This window comes from Ursus arctos, unplaced genomic scaffold (genome assembly GCF_023065955.2).
Source record: "Ursus arctos isolate Adak ecotype North America unplaced genomic scaffold, UrsArc2.0 scaffold_20, whole genome shotgun sequence".
NCBI lineage: Eukaryota > Metazoa > Chordata > Mammalia > Carnivora > Ursidae > Ursus > Ursus arctos.
In genome coordinates, this window is record NW_026622875.1 from 31,897,300 (window position 1) to 31,921,153 (window position 23,854).

At 36.0% G+C, this 23,854-nt stretch overlaps 1 protein-coding gene across 11 annotated transcripts in view; it reads right to left on the reverse strand.

Moving 5' to 3' along the window:
* Nucleotides 1-493: 493 nt before the first annotated feature.
* ANKRD28 (ankyrin repeat domain 28) overlaps nucleotides 494-23,854 on the reverse strand; it is a 192,383-nt gene continuing 169,022 nt past the window's right edge. For all 11 annotated transcript variants that reach the window (XM_026496966.4, XM_026496963.4, XM_026496968.4 and 8 more), the window contains 14 exons: nucleotides 22,666-22,777; nucleotides 21,929-21,955; nucleotides 21,427-21,501; nucleotides 18,438-18,639; nucleotides 15,241-15,328; nucleotides 14,879-14,996; nucleotides 14,108-14,327; nucleotides 8,990-9,077; nucleotides 8,817-8,900; nucleotides 8,047-8,192; nucleotides 7,323-7,405; nucleotides 6,778-6,860; nucleotides 5,653-5,744; nucleotides 494-2,370 (listed from right to left, as the gene is read on the reverse strand). In XM_026496966.4, the coding sequence (XP_026352751.1) occupies nucleotides 2,084-2,370; nucleotides 5,653-5,744; nucleotides 6,778-6,860; nucleotides 7,323-7,405; nucleotides 8,047-8,192; nucleotides 8,817-8,900; nucleotides 8,990-9,077; nucleotides 14,108-14,327; nucleotides 14,879-14,996; nucleotides 15,241-15,328; nucleotides 18,438-18,639; nucleotides 21,427-21,501; nucleotides 21,929-21,955; nucleotides 22,666-22,777 (1,705 nt within the window). In that variant the 3' untranslated portion in view covers nucleotides 494-2,083. The remainder of the gene's footprint in view (nucleotides 2,371-5,652; nucleotides 5,745-6,777; nucleotides 6,861-7,322; nucleotides 7,406-8,046; nucleotides 8,193-8,816; nucleotides 8,901-8,989; nucleotides 9,078-14,107; nucleotides 14,328-14,878; nucleotides 14,997-15,240; nucleotides 15,329-18,437; nucleotides 18,640-21,426; nucleotides 21,502-21,928; nucleotides 21,956-22,665; nucleotides 22,778-23,854) is intronic.

A 23,854-nucleotide genomic window follows, 5' to 3' on the forward strand; every position in this document is an offset into this window, starting at 1 on the left:
ACAGTTAGAGCTGCTCAACAACTGAATGGACTGCTTGGTGAGGTAGAGTCACTGGAAGTGTTCAAGGTGGAAAGATCACCCTTGTAGAAGGGACTCCTGCATTTGTTAAGAGGTTAGACTGGGTGAACCTCAGGTCTCTTTCAATTCTGAGATTCTAGAAAATTCCCTCAGGGAATTCAGAAGAGAATTCCTAAAAGGAAAGAGAAAGCACACATACGTATACTTTTAGAATCCTCTTGCGTTTTTTTTTTTTTTTTCCAAAAGGTACAATAGAAAATGTAGTCCACTGTCTTTAAAATGCAAATTCACCTTCCTACCACTAATAATTAGGAAGGGTCCATTATGACTTCTTTATATTATAAAGAAAAGATGGAGGATTACATTTATAATTTCTGTAAATATTTTAGAAAAAAATGCTTAAAATCTAGTAGTCAATGCCCTAGAAACTTTATAGATTTTTAGGTAATATGCACAGATACAAATACATTATTCATTAAATACAACTCACATCTGTGTTTTATTATACTCTAAAATATACAGGAATCTTGATGTACTGAAAGAGTGCAAGTAAATACAGTATTCAAGCAGTCACTATTTCTATGTACATGCTCATTAATTCTTCAAAAACCCCACAAAATTATCAAATAGATCAAAATACTGTTCTGTGTTTTCACACTTTATATTCAGAAAAACCAGCTGAAATTTACAATGTCATAAAGTTTCCAGTTTCACAATACAAAAAGGTAAAATGAAATTGGGTATCATTTTGTGAAAATTTATGGAACTTCACCCAGATCTGTAAGACCCCCTACATATGTGAAATCATTCTTACTGGGAAAGTGACAGTTACAGTAAAAGCAGAACCATATAAATTGTTATTTAAAAGCCTAAACAACAGCCTTTCTCTGTTATTTGAAAGGCAGTCTTCCAATTTGGCAGACAATTGCTTCTTTCCCCAAGTAGTAGCATGTTTGAATCTGAATAGGACCCAATACAGAAATGCCTTCCAAGAGACCCAATGATGTTTACTTATCAATTACAAGGGACTTTTTTTTCTTTTTGATTATTCACTAAACAGTGAAAACAAAAATCCCCCAATCCATTGTGGAGGCACAAAAGTAACATAAGTGATGAAGGTGTACCATCCAAAGTAGCGAGGTCGAAAACTTCATTCCCCAGGACCACTTAACTGCAATAGGGTGAAAATAATCTACTTTTTGATTTCATGAAATTTTCTTCTTCTAGGAAATCTTTACATTTTCAAACAAAAATAGTTCAATTTTAAACCTAAACTATTCAGACCTGGGCAACGACGGCCCGACCCCAATCTATCTCTGTCTACATCACAAGTATTTTCACCCTGACTGCACTCAGCCAGCTGGTTTTTAATTCTAATATTATAAAAGTTGGAATTTTTAAATGTAAAAGAAAAAATGTAAAAATACATCTGCTTTCTCTCATGGTTTAATACAGTATTTGAAGGCTTTCAGATGTTTTCTTTAAAAAAAAATCAACATTTAAAATCAAATCTCAGCTTCATTTTCAGAAATATTAAAGTTTGGTTTAGATAATGTCTCATTTCACCTATTCTGGTTTCCACAAAATGGCATTCTATTAAAAAACTTTTAAGTTACTTGGTCCTTTGGCAATTTGCTGTGCACATAATGCCTACTGTACCAAACTTTTATTGCCCTTAAATTTAGTTGTAGTTTATTGGTGAAATTTAAATCTAGTGTCCTTATCTCTTCTTTTACAATAGTGTTGCTTGTGTAAGCAGATTAGGGAGCACAGTGTCCCAAATTATTCCTGGCACTGCAAAACCAAATTAAACAATTCCACAAAGTAATTTGACATCAAAGTGTTTTCCTCTGGTCAAGTCTATTTCAAGATTCTAGAAGTTCCTTTTGCAAAACTTGCCTTTGAAATCAACTCTTCTTCCTAATGTCATATTTCTCATATCATTCTTCGATCTTTCCTCTTAGGTTGAATCTGTACGTGAATAAGAAAGTGCCTTTTTCCTGAAAAAGCACAATCTGAAGCGTTAGTGTCAGAACTCCTCTCTCAGACCTCTGGGCTCAGCCTCTTAGTAGGTCTCAGAATCAGAGTCATTGAGCTCGTCCACGTCAGTGTATAAGTACTCCTGTTCCCCGCCAATGTTGTTGAAACTGCAATAGGAGCTAGGTTCATTCCTCATGATGGGCAAGGCTTCAAAGCTGACTGTTTTTGAGGTGTTGGTATAACGGTTAATGGCATTGAAAGTCAGGGCTGATAAAGGGCTACTTGATGAGACAGGCATCATGGTGGCCAAAATGAGAGCTAGGCAATCAGCCACATCCTTATTGGGAGCACAGGCCAAAGCTGGGGTATAGCCTAGAATTAAAGATAAAATTTAAATAATTAAACATCCTGAGATAAGGAAATAAGCCTAATGGCCCTTAGTTTTAGACAATTTAAATTACTTGGCTTATAATAAATTGGTTTAATAGAATGATTCATAAATTTCCAATCAGTAGAAAAGAGTAAAGTCCTAGAAATTTAGGGTGGGAGGAGGCCATATATATATGCTATGTTATAGAAGAGTAAACTGAAGCCCAGAGATGGATGATTTCTCCAAGATCTCAAAACTTATCCATAACCACCTAAATTCACAAAAGATATTGAGCTAGAATTAAAACAAACAAAAACCCTCAGATTGATCAAGCTTCCTTCAGAGTGGTGGAAGAATCTTATGCATTAATTTGTAGTTATATTTAGTGCTTACATGCTGTGAAATCTAAATGTGTACAGATTCACAAATGAGGCACTGAGCAGGTGCTCAAAGATGTGTGTTGAATGAATGGAATGACATTTGGCTGTTGATCAACTTTTCTCCTAGGGACACAGAACACTGAAGAAAAACAGGGATAAAGAAGTAAACTTTAAAAACAGGCTAAGCCAAAACCAATGTTTCCTTTTCAACTCTTCCTTTCTTTAGAAGACTGACTTTACCCTTAAGGTACCACAAAGTACCAGCAAACTGAGTAAGGAAACATTTGGTACCCTGGCTGGTACAAGACCCTGTCTTGAGGATGAAGTGAGAGAGAAGACGGTGAGAGCACACCATATAATGCCAAGTTTAGATTATCCCATACGGACCTCTAGCAGCAAATGTTTTAATTTACAGCTTCATTTTCTGCTGCACATGTGGACAGTTTTCCCTATTACTATACATACAAATGCTTTAATTTTCACACTTATATACGTACAGTTGACCCTTGAACAATGTGGGGGGTGGGGGAAGGCTAGGGGCACAAACCCCTGCATAGTAAAAAATCTGTGTACAACTTTTGACTCCCTGAAACTTAACTATTAATATAAGCCTACTGTCAACTGGAAGCCTTACCAATAACATAAAACAGTTGATTAACATACATTTTGTATGTTATATGTATTATACACTGTTTTCTTACAATAAAGTAAGCTAGAGAAAAGAAAGTAATAAGAAAGAGAAAATACATTTATGGTACTGTAAAAAATCTATGCATTAAATGACCTGCGTAGTTCAAACCTGTGTTGTTCAAGGGTTAATTGTATATATATATTTAAATTTATATATTTTATTATTATTTATATATTAATTTATATATTTTATCTATATATTTATTTATATATTTTATAATTTTTTAAATAGTTAAATGATTTATCAAAAAATAAACATTTATGTAACCACTATCCAGATTAAGAAAGAGAGGGGTGTCTGGGTGGCTCAGTCATTAAACGGCTGCCTTTGGCTCAGGTCATGATCCCAGGGTGCTGGGATCGAGCCCCACATCAGGCTCCCTGCTCAGCAGGAAGCCTGCTTCTCCCTCTCCCACTCCTCCTGCTTGTGTTCCCTCTCTCGCTGTCTCTCTCTCTCTGTCAAATAAATAAATAAAATCTTAGAAAAAAAAAAAAAAAGAAAGAATGTTACCAGCATACCAGGAGCCCCACGTGTCCCTTACTAATCACTACCCCTTTCCTCTTCCACAAAGGTAACCACTATCCTGATGTACCTGGTAATCAAAGAACCAAAGGACAGGATATAGATAGGGGAAGCAAAAAGAACAAAAGGACTGAGTCCTAGAGCCTTCCAATATTGAGAAGTTAGGGAGAAACTTCACAAAAGAAACTGAGAAGGAATAACTAGTAACATAGGGTGAAAACCAAAAAAGTGTTAAGTCCTAAAGGCCAAGTAAACAAAGTTTAACAAAGAAAAAAGTATATACCTGAAACTAATCTAATGTTGCATGTTAATTATGCCTCAATTAATAAAAATTAAACAAACTTCAGTTTCAGAGAATTTGGTTACTATTACAAGGTACTATTAACCCTCACCCAGTTATCAATGGAAGGAACCAGGTATTTGTGAATGAAGGCAGACTGGGTTCATCTACAGAAGGAAGGATACTGCAATCAGATCAAATGACTCTCCCTCTTACCCCGACCTAAAGGGATCTGCATCTATTTATCCACGTAACAGTGTGCAGCGTAAAGGAAAATATGGAGATTATTTGGGGAAATATTGCACGCTTGCTACAGCAGACTGCAACCTTCACATCCCCAGTTACTTCCTTATTCCCATATATTTTAAATTCTGTATTAAAACCCTTATACCTATTAAAAAAAAAGAAAAGGAAAGGAAAGGAAAGGAAAGGAAAGGAAAGGAAAGAAAAGAAAAGAAAAGAAAAGAAAAGAAAAGAAAAGAAAAGAAAACTGTGCCAAATTCTGATAGGTCAGGTACAATGAGAACTAAGAACTAAGAACTGACTCAATATTGTGGAGATCACTGGTGATCTTGAGGACAGTGTAGCAGTGTGGCGGGGGAAAAGGTCTGACTCGGGGAGCCTCAGGAGAGAATGAAAGAGGGGAAACACTGGGCACAGCAGGACAGCCAACACTTGAGTAACTGTGCTGCAAAGGGGAAGAAAGAAATATGGCGGCAGTTGCAGGAATAGTTCGATTAGTGGAAGATTTTTTTTTTATTAAAGATTTTATTTATTTGTTTGAGAGAGAGAGAGAGAGCACGAACAAGGGAGAGGGGCAGAGGGAGAAGCAGACTCCCCAATGAGCAGGGAGCTTCATCCCAGGACGTGGAGATCATGACCTGAGCCGACGGCAGATGCTTAACCGACTGAGCCATCCAGGTGCCCCTTGACAGAAGATTTTTTAAGATGAGGGAAATAATGTTTATATACACGTGGGAATAATCTAGGAAGAGTCCTAGAAAAAGTCCTTATTACAGGACATAGTGAAGAACTGTTAAAGTGACAGTCTCAAGTAGGCTTAAGAGGAGAGGATCTAGTGAGTGGTGGGAAGATTAACGTTAGATAAGAAGCTGGCTCTTAAGGGCCTTGATTAAGTATTTGCTGACAGAACAAATTCTTCAAATGCTAAGTTGAATGAAGGTGGTAACACTAAAACAAAGTTAGTGAAATTCAGAAGTTCGTCTGTTATATAGACTTTGCTTATTTTTGCCCTTATTCCCTTTGCCACAAAGTACTATTCAATATTAATTTCAGCTCTCCTCTTCGACCAATACAAAATATCCACATTTACTTCACTTCAAATATGGATTGAAAGATAAAAGCTTCTAGTAAAATATAGGTTAAGGAAAGAAAATACAGAACTACTTACCATTTTCATCTACTGCAAGCACACTTGCTCCTTTCCCCAAAAGTTCCTGAACCACCATTGTCAGCCCATTTCGGGCAGCAACATGCAGAGGTCTGGGAGGGAAAATATATATGTACACACACATAGGTACATGGCCCTGAGTGTAACACACACACACACACACACACACACACACACACTTTCTCTCAATTCTGGTTGTTGAGGGGCATTTTTGCTAAGTTGTGACGACCCAGAAATAAAAATTGGGGTACCCAGTCCTAATAGCAATATAGATGGGAATGGGGGACAACAAAATCAATGTGCGGAGTGTACTGCCAAAGCCTGCAATGTGCATAAGCATAGCATTGCCCCACCCCCAGCAATCCACCTTTAGTTAGTTTGTTTCCTTCTAAGACTCAATGTTTAAGAAGATTTTACTAACTAGACTGCATTCTTAAGTTGTTTTAAGAAATGAGGTAGGCAAATACATATAATAGAATATACAATAAAACCCATTAATTGCAATAGCACAAATTTCAACAGGCTTTGAAAATAATTTAGAGGTTCTGTGACTAGTTTTTGGACCCTGAACAGATCTGACTGATACCTGAATAGGAACCAGTATTACAAAATTGTGGCTTTTTTGTTTGTTTTTAACCAAGACTCAAAGTAGAACAGCAAATGGAAACTGGGAGAGAAAAATGGGAGACTTTGATCTAAGATCTAACCGGTCACTTGAAAGATAGCTGCTCACATTAAGAGCTTGATCTTTCTGAAATCTCCCTAGTCTACAGACACATGTCAAGCTTTTTACCTCATTTATTGCTGGGGTCAAATAACATTATTCCAGTTGATTTTCATAAAACACACAGAATAGTATTATTTTCCTACATAAGATTATGGGTAATTAGATCAAGAAAAAATACAGTATTTTCAATAATAAAGTTTCAGTACAAAACCTTTTCAAATAATACGCCTTTTAATTGTAATGACTTTAGAAATGAGTTTTGTCAATTATAAAAATTGTTCTCTACTTTTTAACTGCTTCTGAGACTGATTCCAATGATCCCGTGTTAGAAAAATAACCTATTAATCATTTTTATAATTATAGGTCACAAGGTTTACACCAGACATGAAAATACTCACGTTTGCAAGGCTGCATTGGTTGCATTGATGAGGTTTCTATCTGTTATCTTTTCCAGTATTAACAAGGCACTAGTTTCATGACCCTAAAATTACAGCAAATAACTCTTAAAAACTTAGATATCATTAAAGATAAATATATAAACTCAATAAACCTCAACTCTTGTCCATACAATATGTACATCACCACATATATGTCATGAATTTTCCTGGCTAATCAAGCCTTGAATATTTGTCCAGGTGTGTTGGTGGAATAGGGTTAGGGGAGAGGACAGGAATATTTAAGACTGGAAAGATTAAGAAAGATAATAATTACATTTAGGCTTACACTCCAAAACTTACTTGGCCCACTGGAGACTTTCATATATCATGGTGCCTAATAGATCAGCATTTTTTTTTCCCTCAAGAAATCTAACGCCAGTGATCAGTAGAGAGGTTCGATCTCTAGCTCTGTTCATTTTAGTGAAGTAGAAAAACTTAACTAAATTTGGGGAAAATGCCACTGTTGATATAAACAATGAAAACATATCCTTAAAATGTGTACCTACCTTGCTGCAAGCCAAATGGAGGGCGGTGTTTTTACTGTTATCTTGTAAAGTCAGATCTGCACTAGCACTGCTAACCAGCATCTCTGGGAGGAAAAATTGCATCAAGTCTTATATTTATGAATACATATCTTAGATTACTAATAAACTCACTGTAGAGAAATAAAGATACAAAGCAACAATATCCCTCTAGTGAAAGCTTAAGAAAAATACTGTAACCTAAAATGTACACACTATATCATCATTTATCCTGTAAGTCACAGACACAATGGCAACTAACATTTATGCTGTGAGAGCTTACTAAATTTCAAATACTGCGTTGAGTGCTCTGGATTCATACTCTCACAATAACCCTACAAAGTAGGCACTGTTACTTTTCTCAACTTTAAAAATGAAAAATTTGAGGTATAAGGTCACTTAATTGGTAGATCTAGGACTCATATGCAGTCCATCTAACTCCAGAGCCAGGGTCTTAACTGCTATCCTACACTGCCTTGCTATAGTAAGACTGTTCAATCTGCAAGGGCAAATGAAAGCATTGTGGCCCTCCATAAAAATGTGGGTGGAAAGCGGGTTAAAGGTTTTAAATCTCAGGAGTGGGGAGGTAATAGTGGCAAATGTGACAGAGTCAGAAGGCTTGGGATCTAAGTTTTCCTTAAGTCAAACACACATAAGCAATATAGCATTACAAAATTAGAATAACGCAAGCCTTAACCAGTGTCTTTACCAACTGTATTTGTCTGTCCATTTTCTGCGGCCATCATGAGAGGTGTCTTCCCAGAAGAGTCTACAGAATTGACTTGAGCATTATGGCTGAGTAGCAGCTGTAAACACTCTACGTGGTCTGTGAAGGCGGCCGCATGGAGAGGGGTTCTGTAATACAAAGAAATGGGAAGACTTCACTAAATCTGTTTGTCGTATATTCTAGAAAAAATTATTCCTGAATTTATGACAAGCAATTTTCAAGGGTCTACATATTAGGCTATAAAATCATTGCCTGGATACAAATAGGCTTAATGGAGTTTACTGATTTCTGCCAGTATTTCTGATAATATAAAAGGCCCTTAACTAAACTAGTGTAACATAAAATTGCTTAAGAAAATTACGTCATTAAAGATATTTTAGAAGAAATAAATCCTGACCCAATATTGCCACCTATTACAACTGGTGAACTCTCCTCCAGCCTTTATTCATATTTAGAAAACTGTTAACTTTATTAACAATAATCTTTGGGTAACAAACATACCTTTAAAAAAGGGGGTGGGTAAAAAACCATCTTACAGGTTTTAAAGAGGAAGACTGACAAAAATCATAATAAAAAAGCCTCTTATAATGAGAACATGATTAAGATTTTATAACAACTTAGACATCCAAATATAAAAATCAACTTTTAGTTAATAATGGGTTCTCTGTTCATTCTTCCACATTAGTCTAATAATTAAGTTTTTTTTTTTCCTGTTGCAAGTCAAGCTATTTCCTATATAGTTGAATTCCTACCTTCCTTTTGAATCTGTGGAGTTCACGATGCTGGCACCTAAAGTATCAATTAACATTTCAGCAGCACCTTCGTTGTCATTTATCCTGTGTAAGGTAACAAAGTGATCACTCTCACAGCAATGGTGTATTTCTTAAATAGTCAAACCAAATCTCATTCATCTGCCTTTACTTACACAGCACAATGCAAAGGACTGAAAGCATTTCCTTCCATTTTCTGGAAAACTTCCTGTTCTAAAAGAAGTTCTACACATGTCTCATGACCTAAATAAGTAAATGAGAATCAGATTTTAAAATCCAAAAAAGATACTGAAGTGCCCAAATATACCCACAGAAAAAACTTCACGTGGATTAAAAATAACTGAGTTCACTGAATGCATTAAATATCACATTTCTAGGAGTTCACCTCAAGGCCTGAAATTCAGAAGCTTCTTGTAATTTTACAGCAGTTTATTACTGACACAATATTTGTTTTGTGGGGAAAAAAACAAGTCTCATTATTCTTTTTCATGATGACCAGTTAAGAGATATTCAGTCATTTTTTAAAAAGTTATATTTATATAGCATAATTAACTTCAAAATGTAAATATTTTCTGATTTTAGTAATGAGCAAATGATAAAATCTCAAATACTACAGTAGTGTCTAGAGGGAAAAAAATCCATGTTTCTGTTGCCATCACCATCTCCAGTTCCACTTTGTAGACTGTAACCACTATTACCTCAAAAGTTCCAGGAAATTTCTAGGCATATAAAACTGCATACACATAAACATGTGTACTACTTCCTTTTAAAATTTTTATGCAAATTTTTAATTCTGCAGCTTGTTTTTCACTTAATAAATTGTATACATCCTTCCATAATAGCATATATAGAAGTCCTGTTCTTGAATCTTTGGAAAAACTTCACAGCATTAAAGTGTATCATAAATGATTTAATTTCTAATTATGTATTTTGAGGTGATTGCTAGTTTGCTTCTGTTATATTACCAAACATGCTGTAATAAAATATTCCACTACTTTATTTTAAAAATTTTTTTAGATTTTATATATTTTTGTGTGCGCGTGAGTTGGGGAGGGGTGGAGCAAGAGGGAGAGGCAGACTCCCCGCTCTGAGCTCGCTGGGATCAGGACCTCAGCCGAAGGCAGACACTTAACCCACTGAGTCACTCAAGTGTCCTCCGGTACTTTTTTTTTTTTTTTAAACAAGTATTTTTGTGGGATAATTCCTAGAAATGATATTGCTGGGTTGAAGGACAAGTACAGATTACTGATAGACATCAGGCACACAGTTATTTATTTATTTATTTTTAGATTTATTTATTTATTTTTAGATTTTATTTATTTGAGATAGAGCACATGCACGCATGTGAGTGGGGGGAGGAGCAGAGGGACGGGGGAGAGAGAACCTCAAGCAGACTCCAGACTGAATGCAGAGCTAGACATGGGGCCTGATCCCACAGCCCTGAGACCATGACTTGAGCTGAAATCAAGAGTCGCTCAACCAACTGAGCCAGTCAGGTTCCCAGGCCCACAGTTTTTGAAGACAGGGAAAAACCTAAACTTCACATTTTCTTTACTTAATTTTCAAAGCCAGGATTTTAGTTAAAATACCCCAACTGCTATACTAATTGCTCCAACTGAAATGTTGCATCATTTATTTCATTAGTCATTTGGAACCTGCTTTAGAAATAAATTAGATTCTTATACAGGCTCTTTACTTCTATGGCTTAATATTTGGCTAACAAAGTGATACCAGATATATTTTCTTTTAAATTACTCTAACATTCTCAAATAATAGCTCAACTTAATCTTTATCCTATAATTGTTTTTACCAGGAAAAGAAAGTAAGTTTTAGGAAACCTGTAATTGTTCCATCTTATGTTAGTTATTTTCTCTAATCCAGTGGTTCCCAACTGGAGCAATTTTGCCTCTCAGGAGAGATTCAGCATGTCTGGAGACATTTTTGCTCATCACAACTGGGCATGGGGTAAGAGAGTGCTATTCTCATTTAGCAGGTAGAAGCTAGGGAAGCTGCTAAACACCTTCAATTCACATAGCAGTGCCTCACAACAAAGAATGTTTGCCACAATGGCAATAGTGCTAAGGTTGAGAAGGCTTAAGTTAATTCTCTCTCTCCAAACGTCAACTCATTACCAAAAAGTAGCTATGGAAAGTTGTCCAGTATAGATTTGTTTCCTATCTTCCTAGAAGAGCAGTTCTTAAGGCGTGGATCTGGGGAACCTTGGCGTGCTATTGCAAACTAGTCTTCTCTTAAACTAGCCAGTAAAGAAATTTGCCACCCTTCTCACTAAAATTGGTTTTTTTGTTGTTGTTTTGAAAAGAAGTTATTTTTAATAAAAATGTTATCTATATTAACATTTAATGGATTTATTACATAAGCAAATTAATATTCTTAAATTTCTCAGTTCTCATTTCCAATACAGCAAATATTGACAGCTCTAACTCCCAGATCTTGACACTGAAAGATTTGAGAATTACTGAGTAGACTGCATACTGCAAAAAGAGAGTTCTGGGCTACGGATTCCCTCCAGCAAGTTTTCAAGGTGAAAATTTATACTTAGCGTCCTACTTTATGAAAGGATGATACAACTGGTCTCTTCTTGTTTCAGAGGGATGTTCTGAGGACACTTAGAGCTTCATAAAAATTTATCACTTTTTAAAAGAAACAAAGCGATAATGTAAGTACTCTTAAGCTCTGTGATTGAATGACTACATAAACTAAAAATCTGTACTTTAAGATTTAGTATGTATAACCAACTCTTTTCTAAAACTTTGTCATCATTTCATTTTAATTTTGAGAGAAAGGTTGTTTTCTGATTTGTTAGAGTGCTTCCAATTTTGTTTCTAGCCATTACTAGTGGAAGTAAAACCATTTTACATATTCTACTCTCAGAATGCCAAATTATAAAATAGACTTTTGACTATAAATATGGTATTAATTTTAGACTGCTTGTATAGTCTCTTATTGCATATAGCCAACACACATCTAATTCCTTTCAGCTCAATTCAGGATCTGCATAAATTTGCTACAGTCTGGAAATTAGACACATCTGTTATGATCTTTAAATGGCAACCAGGCATGTAGTTCATGCACAATTTTGTCTGTTTTGTCTCTTGTACACAACATGCTTAGAGAATCTAAATTTAGCAGTAACAGAGTAGAACTCACTTTAGGGAAACAGTGTTCTTCATAAAGACCTGATAAGAAACGTTATAATAGATAGCAACTCTCCAAAGGGTAGTTAAAACAGCAGTTTATTTACAACTAAATGATCTGCCTGAGGAAAGCTAGCTTATTGTGTGATTTTTCCAACGGTTAATTTTCACTGATATATTAAAACAGAATTAAGTAATGAAAGTCTGCTTCAGAACAGTTTCATTTCTTGGGGTGCCTGGGTGGCTCAGTCAGCTAAGCATCCGACTCTTGATTTTGGCTCAGGTCATAATATCAGGGTTGTGAGATCAATGGCTCTGTGATGGGCGTGGAGCCTGCTTAAGATTCTCTCTCTCCCTCTGCTCCTCCCTACCCCTCACTAAAAACAAAAACAAAAAAGGAACAAAAAAACCCAGTTTCATTTCTTAAATAAAACTCACATCTGTAGGTGTTTTCCTACAATATTAGATGGTTTTGGTTTTCCTTGTACTTGAAAATGTCAAGTTACATCATAAAAGCAAATCAAATTCCAATAGCAAAATACAGTTATCTTCTTAAATTCAGGACTAATCTTTGGCCATTTCACTATATTCATTAAATACCAATTTTACTGAGTAGAAAAGAAAAAAAAGGAAGTTGAAATCCAAAGGTTTTAATCTTCAAAACTGTTCTGGCTTAGGATCTGAGGTAGTAAAATTGAAACGGACTAAATTAAGCTTGTGAATTAGCAATACATTCAACTATTCAAGTCTGATGGTACCATCAGTACTCAGAGATGACGGATGCCCAAAAATAATCACAGAACAATCCTCAGGAAGAGACCAAAACTTCCTCAACAGCAAAAGATCAGAACTCTCAATTCTGGCACAAGGATTAATATGAAAATCAAAATACTGCATCTAGAAAATACTTATGAAAACATTTAATTAAACTGTAATTTTGCAAGATTCAGGTTTCTCCCCTTTCACCGTAACTCAACATTATTTGTCAAGATGGCTCCAGTAAAAGAACCATGAAGCAGCACATTACAAAAAGGTAGAAACCTCAACTCTCTGGTAAGGCAGTCAGCTGGATTTTAGACTAGATACTATACTTATTTTTTTAAGCAAGTCAATATTTGTATCAAGAGGCAATTTATATTTTCTTAGTATTTTGAGGGAAAGTTATTAGAATTGTGAACTAGTTTTTCAGGTATGCTCTCGTAACTAACAGTAATCTAAACGCGACAATGAAATTCAGAATAAATTAATCCCCCCCATATCCCTGCTAAAGCCCTTAGCCCGAACTTTGACAGAGCTGATGTTTATAATATACATAATGTACCCTAGCATTCTCTAACATGATCAAATCTGTGGCTCTACACAAGGAAAAAATAATTATCTTTCAACATGCCTCATCACTTAAATTACCTTAATTAGTGACATTTCAGAAACCAAACTCCACTTTGAACATTTATACCTTAAACAGAGCTTTATACTTCTGTGAGTGACTGTTAGTGAGCCTACCTATAAAAGGACAGACTGGCCGTGAGCTTCTAGGAAGTCAAAGGTCAGTATGTTCTAATCATGCATGAAAGTTAACCACAAAAGTCTCTAAGTTTCTAGTTCTGTGATCTGCTAAGATTTTATCCGCTTAAAATGTTGAGCATACCTGTTACTGTTGATAGAAGGCTCTATCTTGTAATGTGCTCAGAAAACATACACAGATTTCAGTTTAGAATGTGATACATTTTCATTTTTTGCTACCTTTTTTCCCCTAACACAAGTACACTTAGAAAGTAAAAGAACATCATCAAACTATAAGCATACTATATAAAAGACACGGTAAATATTATAAAAGTATGTTAAAAATGCAAATACCTGTTGAAACAAAGATCTAAGAAAAACTTCAAACTTAATGATAGCTTATCTCAAAAGATCTTTGACAAACTAGTGCCTTGGCTTTACCATGACAAGTGACAGGAGTAAGCTTACAACTAAATAGTAGAGTACTTTTATGCTTCCTAGTGAACTTACAGTTGCCTAATAAATATTCATGAATATCAGAATGTGTTACAGTTTGCTGTCTCTGCTTGGTACATTAACAGGCATTTAATGTAGATTTGTATCTGTATACTCAACCGTTGTAGCAGGCCCAGTGAAGTGCCGTATATCCATGATTGTCTGCTATGGCTGGGTTTGCATCCACAGATGCTGCTGACTGCAAAAGGGCTCCAAGAACACCAATGTGTCCACAGGCAGCTGACAAGTGTATAGGTGTCCGGCCCCTGCTATCTCGAAATAAGCACTTAGCACCATGTTGAAGTAATGCATCTACACATTCTTCATGGCCTGTAACTGCCTGGAAGAAAAAGTATTTGAAGGTAGTTGAATATATTATCTTGGGTACTACATGCCAATGAAAAAAAATTTTAAAGTCTGTAGCCCCCATATTTGTCCATTAAATGTCCATCAAGCACTTATCATTTTTTGAGTAATTCAGTGCTTTTGTTGGAATTGGCTTAAAAATTCATGTAAAGCAGTAACTTTGTCAAAATACAAGTATTAAGAAAAACCAGAATTAAGGAACTTACAAATCACTGAAAACAATGAAGGCAAAAAAGGTGAAAGGTTTCAAAGGTGAAAAAGACAAAAATGTGTAAGAAAATAGTTGTAATAATGAGAAAAAGTAAAACTGACATTAATTCTACTCAAGGTCTTAAGAGTTTTCAAATTTTGTTCCAACGTTGCTTCCTAGATTAAGTTGTGTTTTGAAGCTGTTTAAAAATGAGCGTTCAAAAATTATTTGGTAAAAATTTGATGAAGAAAAATAAACATAGCCTAGTTCAGTTTTAGGCAAAATGAGATCTGAAGAAATTTTTGATTAAAAGCAATGGGAATATTTTTGCTTACCCCTCTATGCAATGCTGTCCTTCCCCATTTATCTTTGGCATCTACATTTGCTCCTTTGTTCAGCAGTGAGTAAACACAGTCTGTGTGCCCGTTGAGAACAGACAGCATCAGAGGAGTCCTGAGCAACAAAAGGGATAGGTTCAGTGTTATCACCTAAGACTCCACTCCACGAAAAACAATTAAACAGTGTGATGGCGTGGTTTTCTAAACATGCCTTTTTGTGATGCAACTTTATACTTAAATGAGAAAACTATACTTGATGTTACTCAGTTAACATACTATGACAGAGTTACTAAAATAGGGGCAAAAGTATGAAGATTAACACATATCTTAGAAATAATTTAAAAATTATTAAAACTTACTGTCCATTTCCATCTTGAATGTCTACTGCATTCTGCGGTTCTGCATTTCCTATTAGTAGCCGCAAGCACTCTGAATGACCATTTGTTGCTGTCAAGTGATATTTTAAAATTTTAGTAATTACAATGGTAAAATAGAAAATTTCCATCTTAGGGAACATTTTTCTAGATATTTAACTGTGAGATAGTGTCACTGAATTTAATAGTCAAAGAAAAGATATAGATATAAGCAAAAGGTTTCTATTGCCTTTATTGGTGAAACAAGATACAAATCCGTCATGGTAAATTACGGCCACAGCCATCCTTCACCATCTGCCCTGCTAACAGAATGCTCATTTTATTTGGCGCTCTAGTGGTGGCAGTGTGATCAAGGGAAGGCACCCTGCCTTCAGCCAAGGGATGAAATCGTGAATAGATCAAGTCCATCACAACTCCGTTCTTTGCCAGTGACTGGTTTCTAGATGAGTGCTGGTCCAGTCTGACCACTGAGATGCTAAGAAGTCTGAGGGCTTCTGGGAAATATTTTTATCCCTGATAATGACAAGTCCTTCTTCTTTTCCTGATTTTTGATGTGAATTCTGTAAAGAAGCAGTAGCCATTCTGTGCCATGACTGTAAAGGCAAGAGAATAGAGAACTCTGACACCATGGCTGAATCAATCGATCCCAGAGCTGACTCTGACTCTACCTCTGAACATTTTATGTGAGAGGGTAAACACTTGTCACTTAAGCCACCTTTTGGTTGGGTATTATGAAAGAATTCCAACTGATACATATAAAATAAAAGAAGAAACAATCTAAAGACTGTATTTATATGTCCAAACACATAAAATGGGCAATGGTATAAAACAGAAGTAGCCTGAACAGTAAACTCTTTTTTTAATTAAGGTTTTATTTATTTATTTGAGAGAAGAGAGAGAGACAGAGATGGTGAGAGAGCATGAGTGAGGAGGAGAGGGAGAAGCAGGCTCCCTGATGAGCAGGGAGCCCCGCAGACCCTGGGATCATGACCTGAGACGAAGGCAGATGCTTAACCAACTGAGTCACCCAGGCACCCGAAAACAGTAAGCTTTTAAGGTAAGTTAAATGCTCTGCAAAATTCAGGTCCTTCCCATACTACGATAAAACCTGAAGTTTAAAGTAATATGTAAGTCACATAATAATGCAAAAAGGAGTATCACTGTTCTTCCTAATTAAAAGAAGACAAATGAATGAAAGCAAGCTAGGTGTCCTAATATTCTACAGTACCTTCTAACAACTATATTAAATTCTAAGTTATTAAGATGGTATAAAATCATTCCGCATCTACATGCTATACTCTGCCAGCAGCTCTCATCATAATCAGTAACAGCTGTCACTGAAGCATCTCACTTGGGGACGCATCAAGGAAATTGTTTGGCCCGCCTCTTCTTTAATGGACTCACTTGCACTCAGTACACAGTAGCTCCTGAGGAGTTTTTGTGTTTTGTAAGTTCAATACCTAAAACATCAAGCATAACATCACTGTAGGAGAAAACTGGCTTCCCTTTGGAAAAAAAATTGCAATGTCCTCTTCATGACTTATGAATAAGGTGCTCCCTAACAACTTCAATTTGAAAGCCATCTTCAGAACCAGGTTTGCACTTATTAAATAGGTAGGCACCAATTAATGACCCGTAGCTTTTTCAGTGGAGAGGATGTATAGACTATCTGACATTGGCTAGCCACTTCTGAGGGACTTGCTAGTGTCTTGGTTCAATATTTATCAATTCAGAGTGCAAACCACTCCATGAAAGCTTTAAATCAGCTCTGCAAATGATCTGTGCTTACAACACAATGTTTCAAGATGCAGAATGGCATATAAACTTCATTTTTTTCAGAGTAATAGAAAAGGATGGCATTTTGACTCCTTAATTCTTACGATATAGCAGTTTATATATACATAATTAGGAATTTTAATCCATTTAAAAATTTTTCTGTTTTTGAGCCATGCTTGAATATCTGATAGTTTCTGAAAGGATGCTTAGGAGCAACAGTGGGTGTTACCTAGAGTCTTCAAAAAAGCAAGTTTCCTAAAGGACTGGAAGTAAAGTCCAAGACCCATGTTAAAATGTGCCTTTAAAAATCAATCTATAAAACCAGACTAACTGAAATGAATCTACTCATATAAAGGAAGTCTACTGGGGGGTGAAAAAAAATACTGGGGGGGGAAAAAAATACTTGGGGAGGACTTCTTCCAGTATACCAGTCTTAGCTATTTAAAATGAATACAAGGGCACCTGGGTCGCTTAGTCGTTAAGTGTCTGCCTTCAGCTCAGGTCATGATCCCAGTGTCCTGGGATGGAGCCCTGTGTCAGGCTCCCTGCTCAGTGGGGAGCCTGCTTTTCCCTCTCCAGCTTCCCCTGCTTGTGTTCCCTCTCTCACTGTCTCTGTCAAATAAATAAATAAAATCTTAAATAAAATAAAATAAAATAAAATAAAATAAAATAAAATAAAATACTGACTTGTAGTAATTCCTGTAGAGAGTTGTGAATCTACATCTGCTAGCAGTACACAGCAGTACCAAGTCATACAACGACATGATTACATAATTTTGCAGTTTTACATATTTGCAACATCACAAAATCACACCATGGAGTAGATCTTGTGTAAGGAGGTGCTCTATAACTCCCGTCTGAATATACGTTTAATGCAGCATTCTGATACAATAAGCCAAAATGTTCACCAACAATCCAAAATAACTTCCTTTAGAAAGAAGTAAAAAATATTGCATTGTTGAAGTACTTCAGAAGTTAGACTACTACATACATCCAATTTCCAAGGTAGATAATGTTTTAAATCAATCATAATCTTGCTGTTGGCTTTTCCTTGAAAGAAGAATCATTCAACCTTTTATTTTTTTCAGATTTTATTTATTTGAGAGAGAGAGAGAGAGAGAGAGCGCACACGTGCAAGAGAGGAGGGAGGAAAAGAGGGAGAGGGACAAGCAGACCACGCAGAGCACAGAGGCTGACATAGGGCTTGATCCTAGGACCCTGAGATCATGACCTGAGCTGAAATCAAGAGTCAGCCGCTTAACCGACTGAGCCATCCAGGCACCCCTCATTCGACTGTTTAAAGTCAACATTAAAATAATTACCAGGAGTATAACATACAAAAAATTGAAAAAGAAGAGTATCAGACGGAAAGTGGTAACTAAAATCATGCATAATATTTGACATACCTGCTGCATGTATAGGTGTTCTCTTCAAAATGTAGTCTTTGACTAAAATTGAGGCTCCCTGATTAATGAGTACATCCACACATTCAACATGGCCCTTAAATGCTGCAAGATCTAAGGGTGTTCTTCCACTACTATTTCTCACATCAAGATCTAACAAAGACTGTACCAACACTTCTAGTGCTTGATGGTGACCATGATAGGCCTAGGAATAAATAAAAATATAAATTAAAAAAGTACATATTTAAACTGACTTCTCAGATACCTTAGAAAACATAAAGGAAGTAATGAACAAACTTGCCTTCACATTATTATTATATTTGAGATAGTCTAAAACTTGCATATTGAGAGTTCATAATCAAATAGTAGGCTACAGTGTTACAGAATGGGTATTCAAAGTTCAAATTTCAGGTTATTTTATCACTAGCGTACAACGGTCTGGTTCCTGGCATTCAATAAATGCGTTCAGTTACACCTTTCATTCTAAGTCTATGATTGCAAAACCTGTGCTATTATCAAAGTTCAGTGCTCCACTTAACTCCCTGATAAAATTTTACTACACTTAAATTATAGAGATAGCCAGCAATTGAAGTTCATTAGTATTTGAGTCTTCTGATTTCTCAAATTGAAATGACTATCCTCACTTCATAACATGCTGTAACTAAAAAATAAACATTTCTTTTAGCACAAAAATACTTAACACTGAGCCCGGCTCGAAGAACTGCCATGTGCCAGGTACTAGCTATACAATAGAGGATGAAAATTTAAAGGTTTGTCAGATTGAAGTCCCCTTCTTTACCATAGTCTGATGAAGAGGCTTTCTACGTAATTCATATCAAAAACCAACATGTCAACTGAACATCTATTACTCTCATTGGACTAGATGCTGAGCAAGACATAAAAGCAATTAACAAGACCCAGTTGTGGCATGCAAGGAATGTTCTCTCTAGTTTACTCACATTACCATTTTGTAGCTAAAGGACTTTCATATGTCATTTCTGATACCATTCAGAACTATAGCTTAGCAGTTTGTTATCACATGTGAACTTTTCACTGGGAATTGAAAAATGTAAAATTCTACCATACTTGAGCTAAATCTGAAAAAAGATATACAGCTAGAAGAAGGCCCCACACTGCAGCAAAGGGCTGTAAAGTTATTTCTTGCAGAAAATGTCAGAAAGTACCAGACGTAAAGTTGCTCTGGGTCTTACTCATCTCTTTGGTATTTCTGACTACCTACAGAGATTCTCAACCACCTCAAAGATTAAAGTAATTTGAGATTAAGGAACTCTACTGTCCTAGGATCATATTTAATCTTGTTCCTCAATACCAGGTCAATGAAATTATGCTACTAGCAGAAAGAACTGTGAGAAAGACACTATATGCAGAAGATAGTATATAACAAGAAGAGACAAAACAAGGATGACAAGAAAACATGACGATTTGCCAGAGGTGTTCCCCTTCTGATGTCCCTGTATACGACGGAGACATAGTACACATACTATGTGCAAAGACAAGAACCAAGACCTCAAGCTAGTGTGTTTTCACAGAATTAAGGTGTCCTGGATTGGGAGAGTTGGAAGGGAAAAAAATTACTTCAAGTTAATTTCTGAACACCTCCTACGAACAGATACAAAATGTGAAAAGCGGTGGTATAATCACAGTTCGCTGAGCCTTATTACTAAATTAAAAATTGTTTCTATGTTTCCATTTCAGCTTAAAAACGCTATTCAGCACAGCCATGTTCATATAAAGCACCACAATACGTAATAGCCATGGAGTAAAAAAACCAGTTAAAAAAAAATCAATGTTTTTGAGATAATATATTAAAAAACTTGGCAAAATGCTTAGTCTGGCACCTAGTAAGTGCTCAGGAAATGGCAGTGCTACTGTAAGAATGACGGTGATGATGCAAGAAGAACTGCCTAGTTGTCTGCTCAGACTTCATTTCTCACCACCAACAGCAAAATAGCTATTTTCTCCATGCTTGCTTTGCCCTTTCCGATGACTTATTTATTCTGCAAGTCTGGGAGAGCAGATAGTATTTCAAAGACCCAAAGGGCAAGGAAGCAGGAAGCTGCAGCATATCTCCTTAGTTACTTAGAAAATGGTAGGGAGTACTAGCAGGAAGAAAGGAGCAGAAAATTCAATGCAGATGCATCGGTATTATAAAATAGGCAAAAAGAATATTATAAAAAAATAATAGCATACGTGAGAAGAAATGATTAAAGAGAATCAGTGAACTTGCAGTGATCCTCATGAACTTAGGTACATACCCTTATAAGCATTTTACTATACATAAAACCAGAACTCTCCCAAATAGCTAGTGACTGTATCTGAGTCTGCTGATTCTCAGTCTTCCTCTCACCCCCTACAACTGTTAAAGTGCTCTGTTCCAAAAACAGACTCTTCTTTCAGCACAAAAAGAACAAGATTGGGCCCTGCTTGAAATTTCCTAAAGTAATTCATTCCCGTATCTGATTTAAAGAACTGTTATACTTCACTTACCTTTTCCTCTTAGTGACTGACATTACAAGGAGTAAATCAGAGTCATCTTAAGCTAGAAGGGAACATTACAAATCATAGAGCCAAATTCTATGGCATGAGCAACTGAAGGACCAGTGAACACACACTTAGTGCTCCAAGATCAAAGAGTTGTAGAAATACAGCAGAAAATACAGTTCTGCTCAGCAAGTTAGAAGCCACTCCATTAGGGCAGTGCCATTTTAAAATTCACATCACAAGTATATTCTCTCCCTTAGAGTAGGCTTTGGGAGAAACCCAAAGACCACTGTTTGTTTGTTTTTTAAACGGAACAAAACATAAGTAGTACATTCAAGAAGTCTCTGAATTTAAAAAGTTGTTGAAGATTTAATTTCATGATCATCATACATGGCCCAAAAGTTATTGGGTACTAGTTTGAGTCAAACAATCAGATGGGAGATATTTTCAGAAAACCAGCCATCAAGTTGACTGTAAAGGCAGTACTCACAGCCAAATGTAAAGGGCTTATTGTTGCTCTATTATCTGAATCACTCAGCATGTCTGTCCCAGAGGTTTCCATTAACTGGAAAGAAAAGTATTTGAAATGTCAGAAATCGTATTTTTAGATATATTATAGCAGTTATTCCTGCCCCCTCCCCCAAGTTTAAATCCATTTTAGAGTAAAAATTGATACTTAAATATGAATTTTAAAATCTCAGACCATTATTATGAAAATTCCACTCAGCAAGCTTATACAACAGATCATCATGAAAGGGTGGTGAGGACCACAGAGTAAGAGTTCTGAGGTAGGGCTATAAACTAGCTTGAGGGAAATGCTATTTACTCACCACCAAGTAAGAACCACCTGCCCCAGCCCCATCCCCTAAATACATGATTTCTGCCACTGTCTTTGTTCTCAGGAGTATGTAAAACAGGCTTCAGCTCTAGTGAGAGCAAATAAATTAATTATAATACTCTGAATAGTAGGGGGAAAATTGATTATTACTTACAACATCTAAAGGAGTTTCACTTGCAATCTGAAATAAAATTCAAAATAAGAATATTTAGCTTAGAAAGTATTCATATATTTTAGAGCTAAGTGTTACAGGTCTCTATTTACACATGGCTTTGTTATACCCGCTCTCCCTTGAAGGGAAGCAAAGTTTAATATAATTTATAAGGTAAATCTAAATAAAGAAACTTTTAACTTGAAGCATCCTGTTACACACTTGTCCTTTGCTTTCTCTTGGGTTTGGCAAAGTGGGGTGAATGGTATGTATATTCAAGAATGAGATCACAGTTGAAACAAAGAGTTCCTTTGCAGAAGTACTATCTCCCCTATCAGGATGGACTGTAAAAAGAATGGGCCTTTCAGAAATCTCTAAATATATGGAAAAAACCCTCCTCTCACCGGGACATTTCTCACACAAGATACGATTACAGTTCTTAGACATTTCTAGAAAACATTTATTTAAAGGAAAAGGAAATGTTATATCAACACGGGTAGTATACGGGAAGGACATAAGCAGCCCTCTCCAGAGATCTAATTTTCTTTCTCTTTTTTTTTTGAAAGGGAAAAGGGAATGGGAGATATCTTACTGAGGGCAAGCATGAATTTAAGAGGTATATGTTGGTTCTAAAAATATTAAAAAGCAATAGAGTTGTTTCTTGATTCATTTATTCTCATTTTCATTATGTTATTAGAATATAAAATCACATTAGTCTTTCCACAGTTCACGAATCTTACCAGCTGAAGACACAGACGGTGACCATAAGCAGCTGAATAATGAACTGCATTGTATCCTTGCTTGTCACGGATCCCTGGATTTGCATCATTTCGTAACAAGTATTCCAGGCACCTATATATAGTAATAACATTCAAAATTCTAAATTCTGCATTTTAACCAACGATAAAGACAGCCTGAAACTAAAAACTGACAATTTTTCTTACAATTTCTTGCAATTCTTCTTTTTCTTGAGTAATGTAAAAATTATAACTATATCTACACTATATAAATTTGTCATTTAAATGACTGACTGTAACTATCATAGGAACACAAGCGAAATGTTCGTAAGAGAATTTCCTTCATTCAAAGTGGTATCTCCAAAGTCGGCCAACAAGCGAGGTACACCTGAGGGCTGCCTGTCTTTTACACAGTCACTAGGTATGGCACCACCTACTCCTATCAAACAATATCTGACAGGATTAAACTTAGTGGTGCTGAGCATCCAATGTTGGCAATATTACTGCTGACGTATCTGGAACACATAGTGAGTGTAGGATCTTATTAGGAAGCGGAAGAAAGGATATACAAACAAAATCTCAGGCTAACAAGGTCAGAATTCAATGATCTTGAATCAGAGAACTAAGAAGGGTGTGAACAGTGTAAAGTCGTATGTAGGTAACAAGAGAAATCTTCCCGTGGTAAATTTACTTCATTCCTGTGCTATCAAAACATTAGGAAAATAATTTTAAAAGGTACTATACAGTTCAAGGTTTGCTGTAATTTTCATACATTTTATAGTTAATGTAGCAAGAGCACTGAATTAGAAATTAAAAGTCTGTCTGTAGAACTAGTCTGATACCAGTGATCCTGAGCAAATCAAATCATTTCGCCTTTCTGGTAAAATGGCCTCTTTATTCATTTGATAGATGGGGTGGGGGTAGAAATCCAACTAAGTATGCTAAATTCCATTCATGCTCAAATTTCAATTTTCAAGTCCATAATTATTTGCTGATAGTTTATCTAATATTGTAGTATGTCTAACTAAATATTAATTCAAATACTAGATGGAAAATTTATAATCAAATACTCCTTGTTAAAAATTCAAGTTTCCTGGGGTGCCTGGGTTGCTCAGTCGTTAAGCGTCTGCCTTTGGCCCAGGGCCTGATCCCAGGGTCCTGGGATCCAGCCCTGCATCGGGCTCCCTGCTCT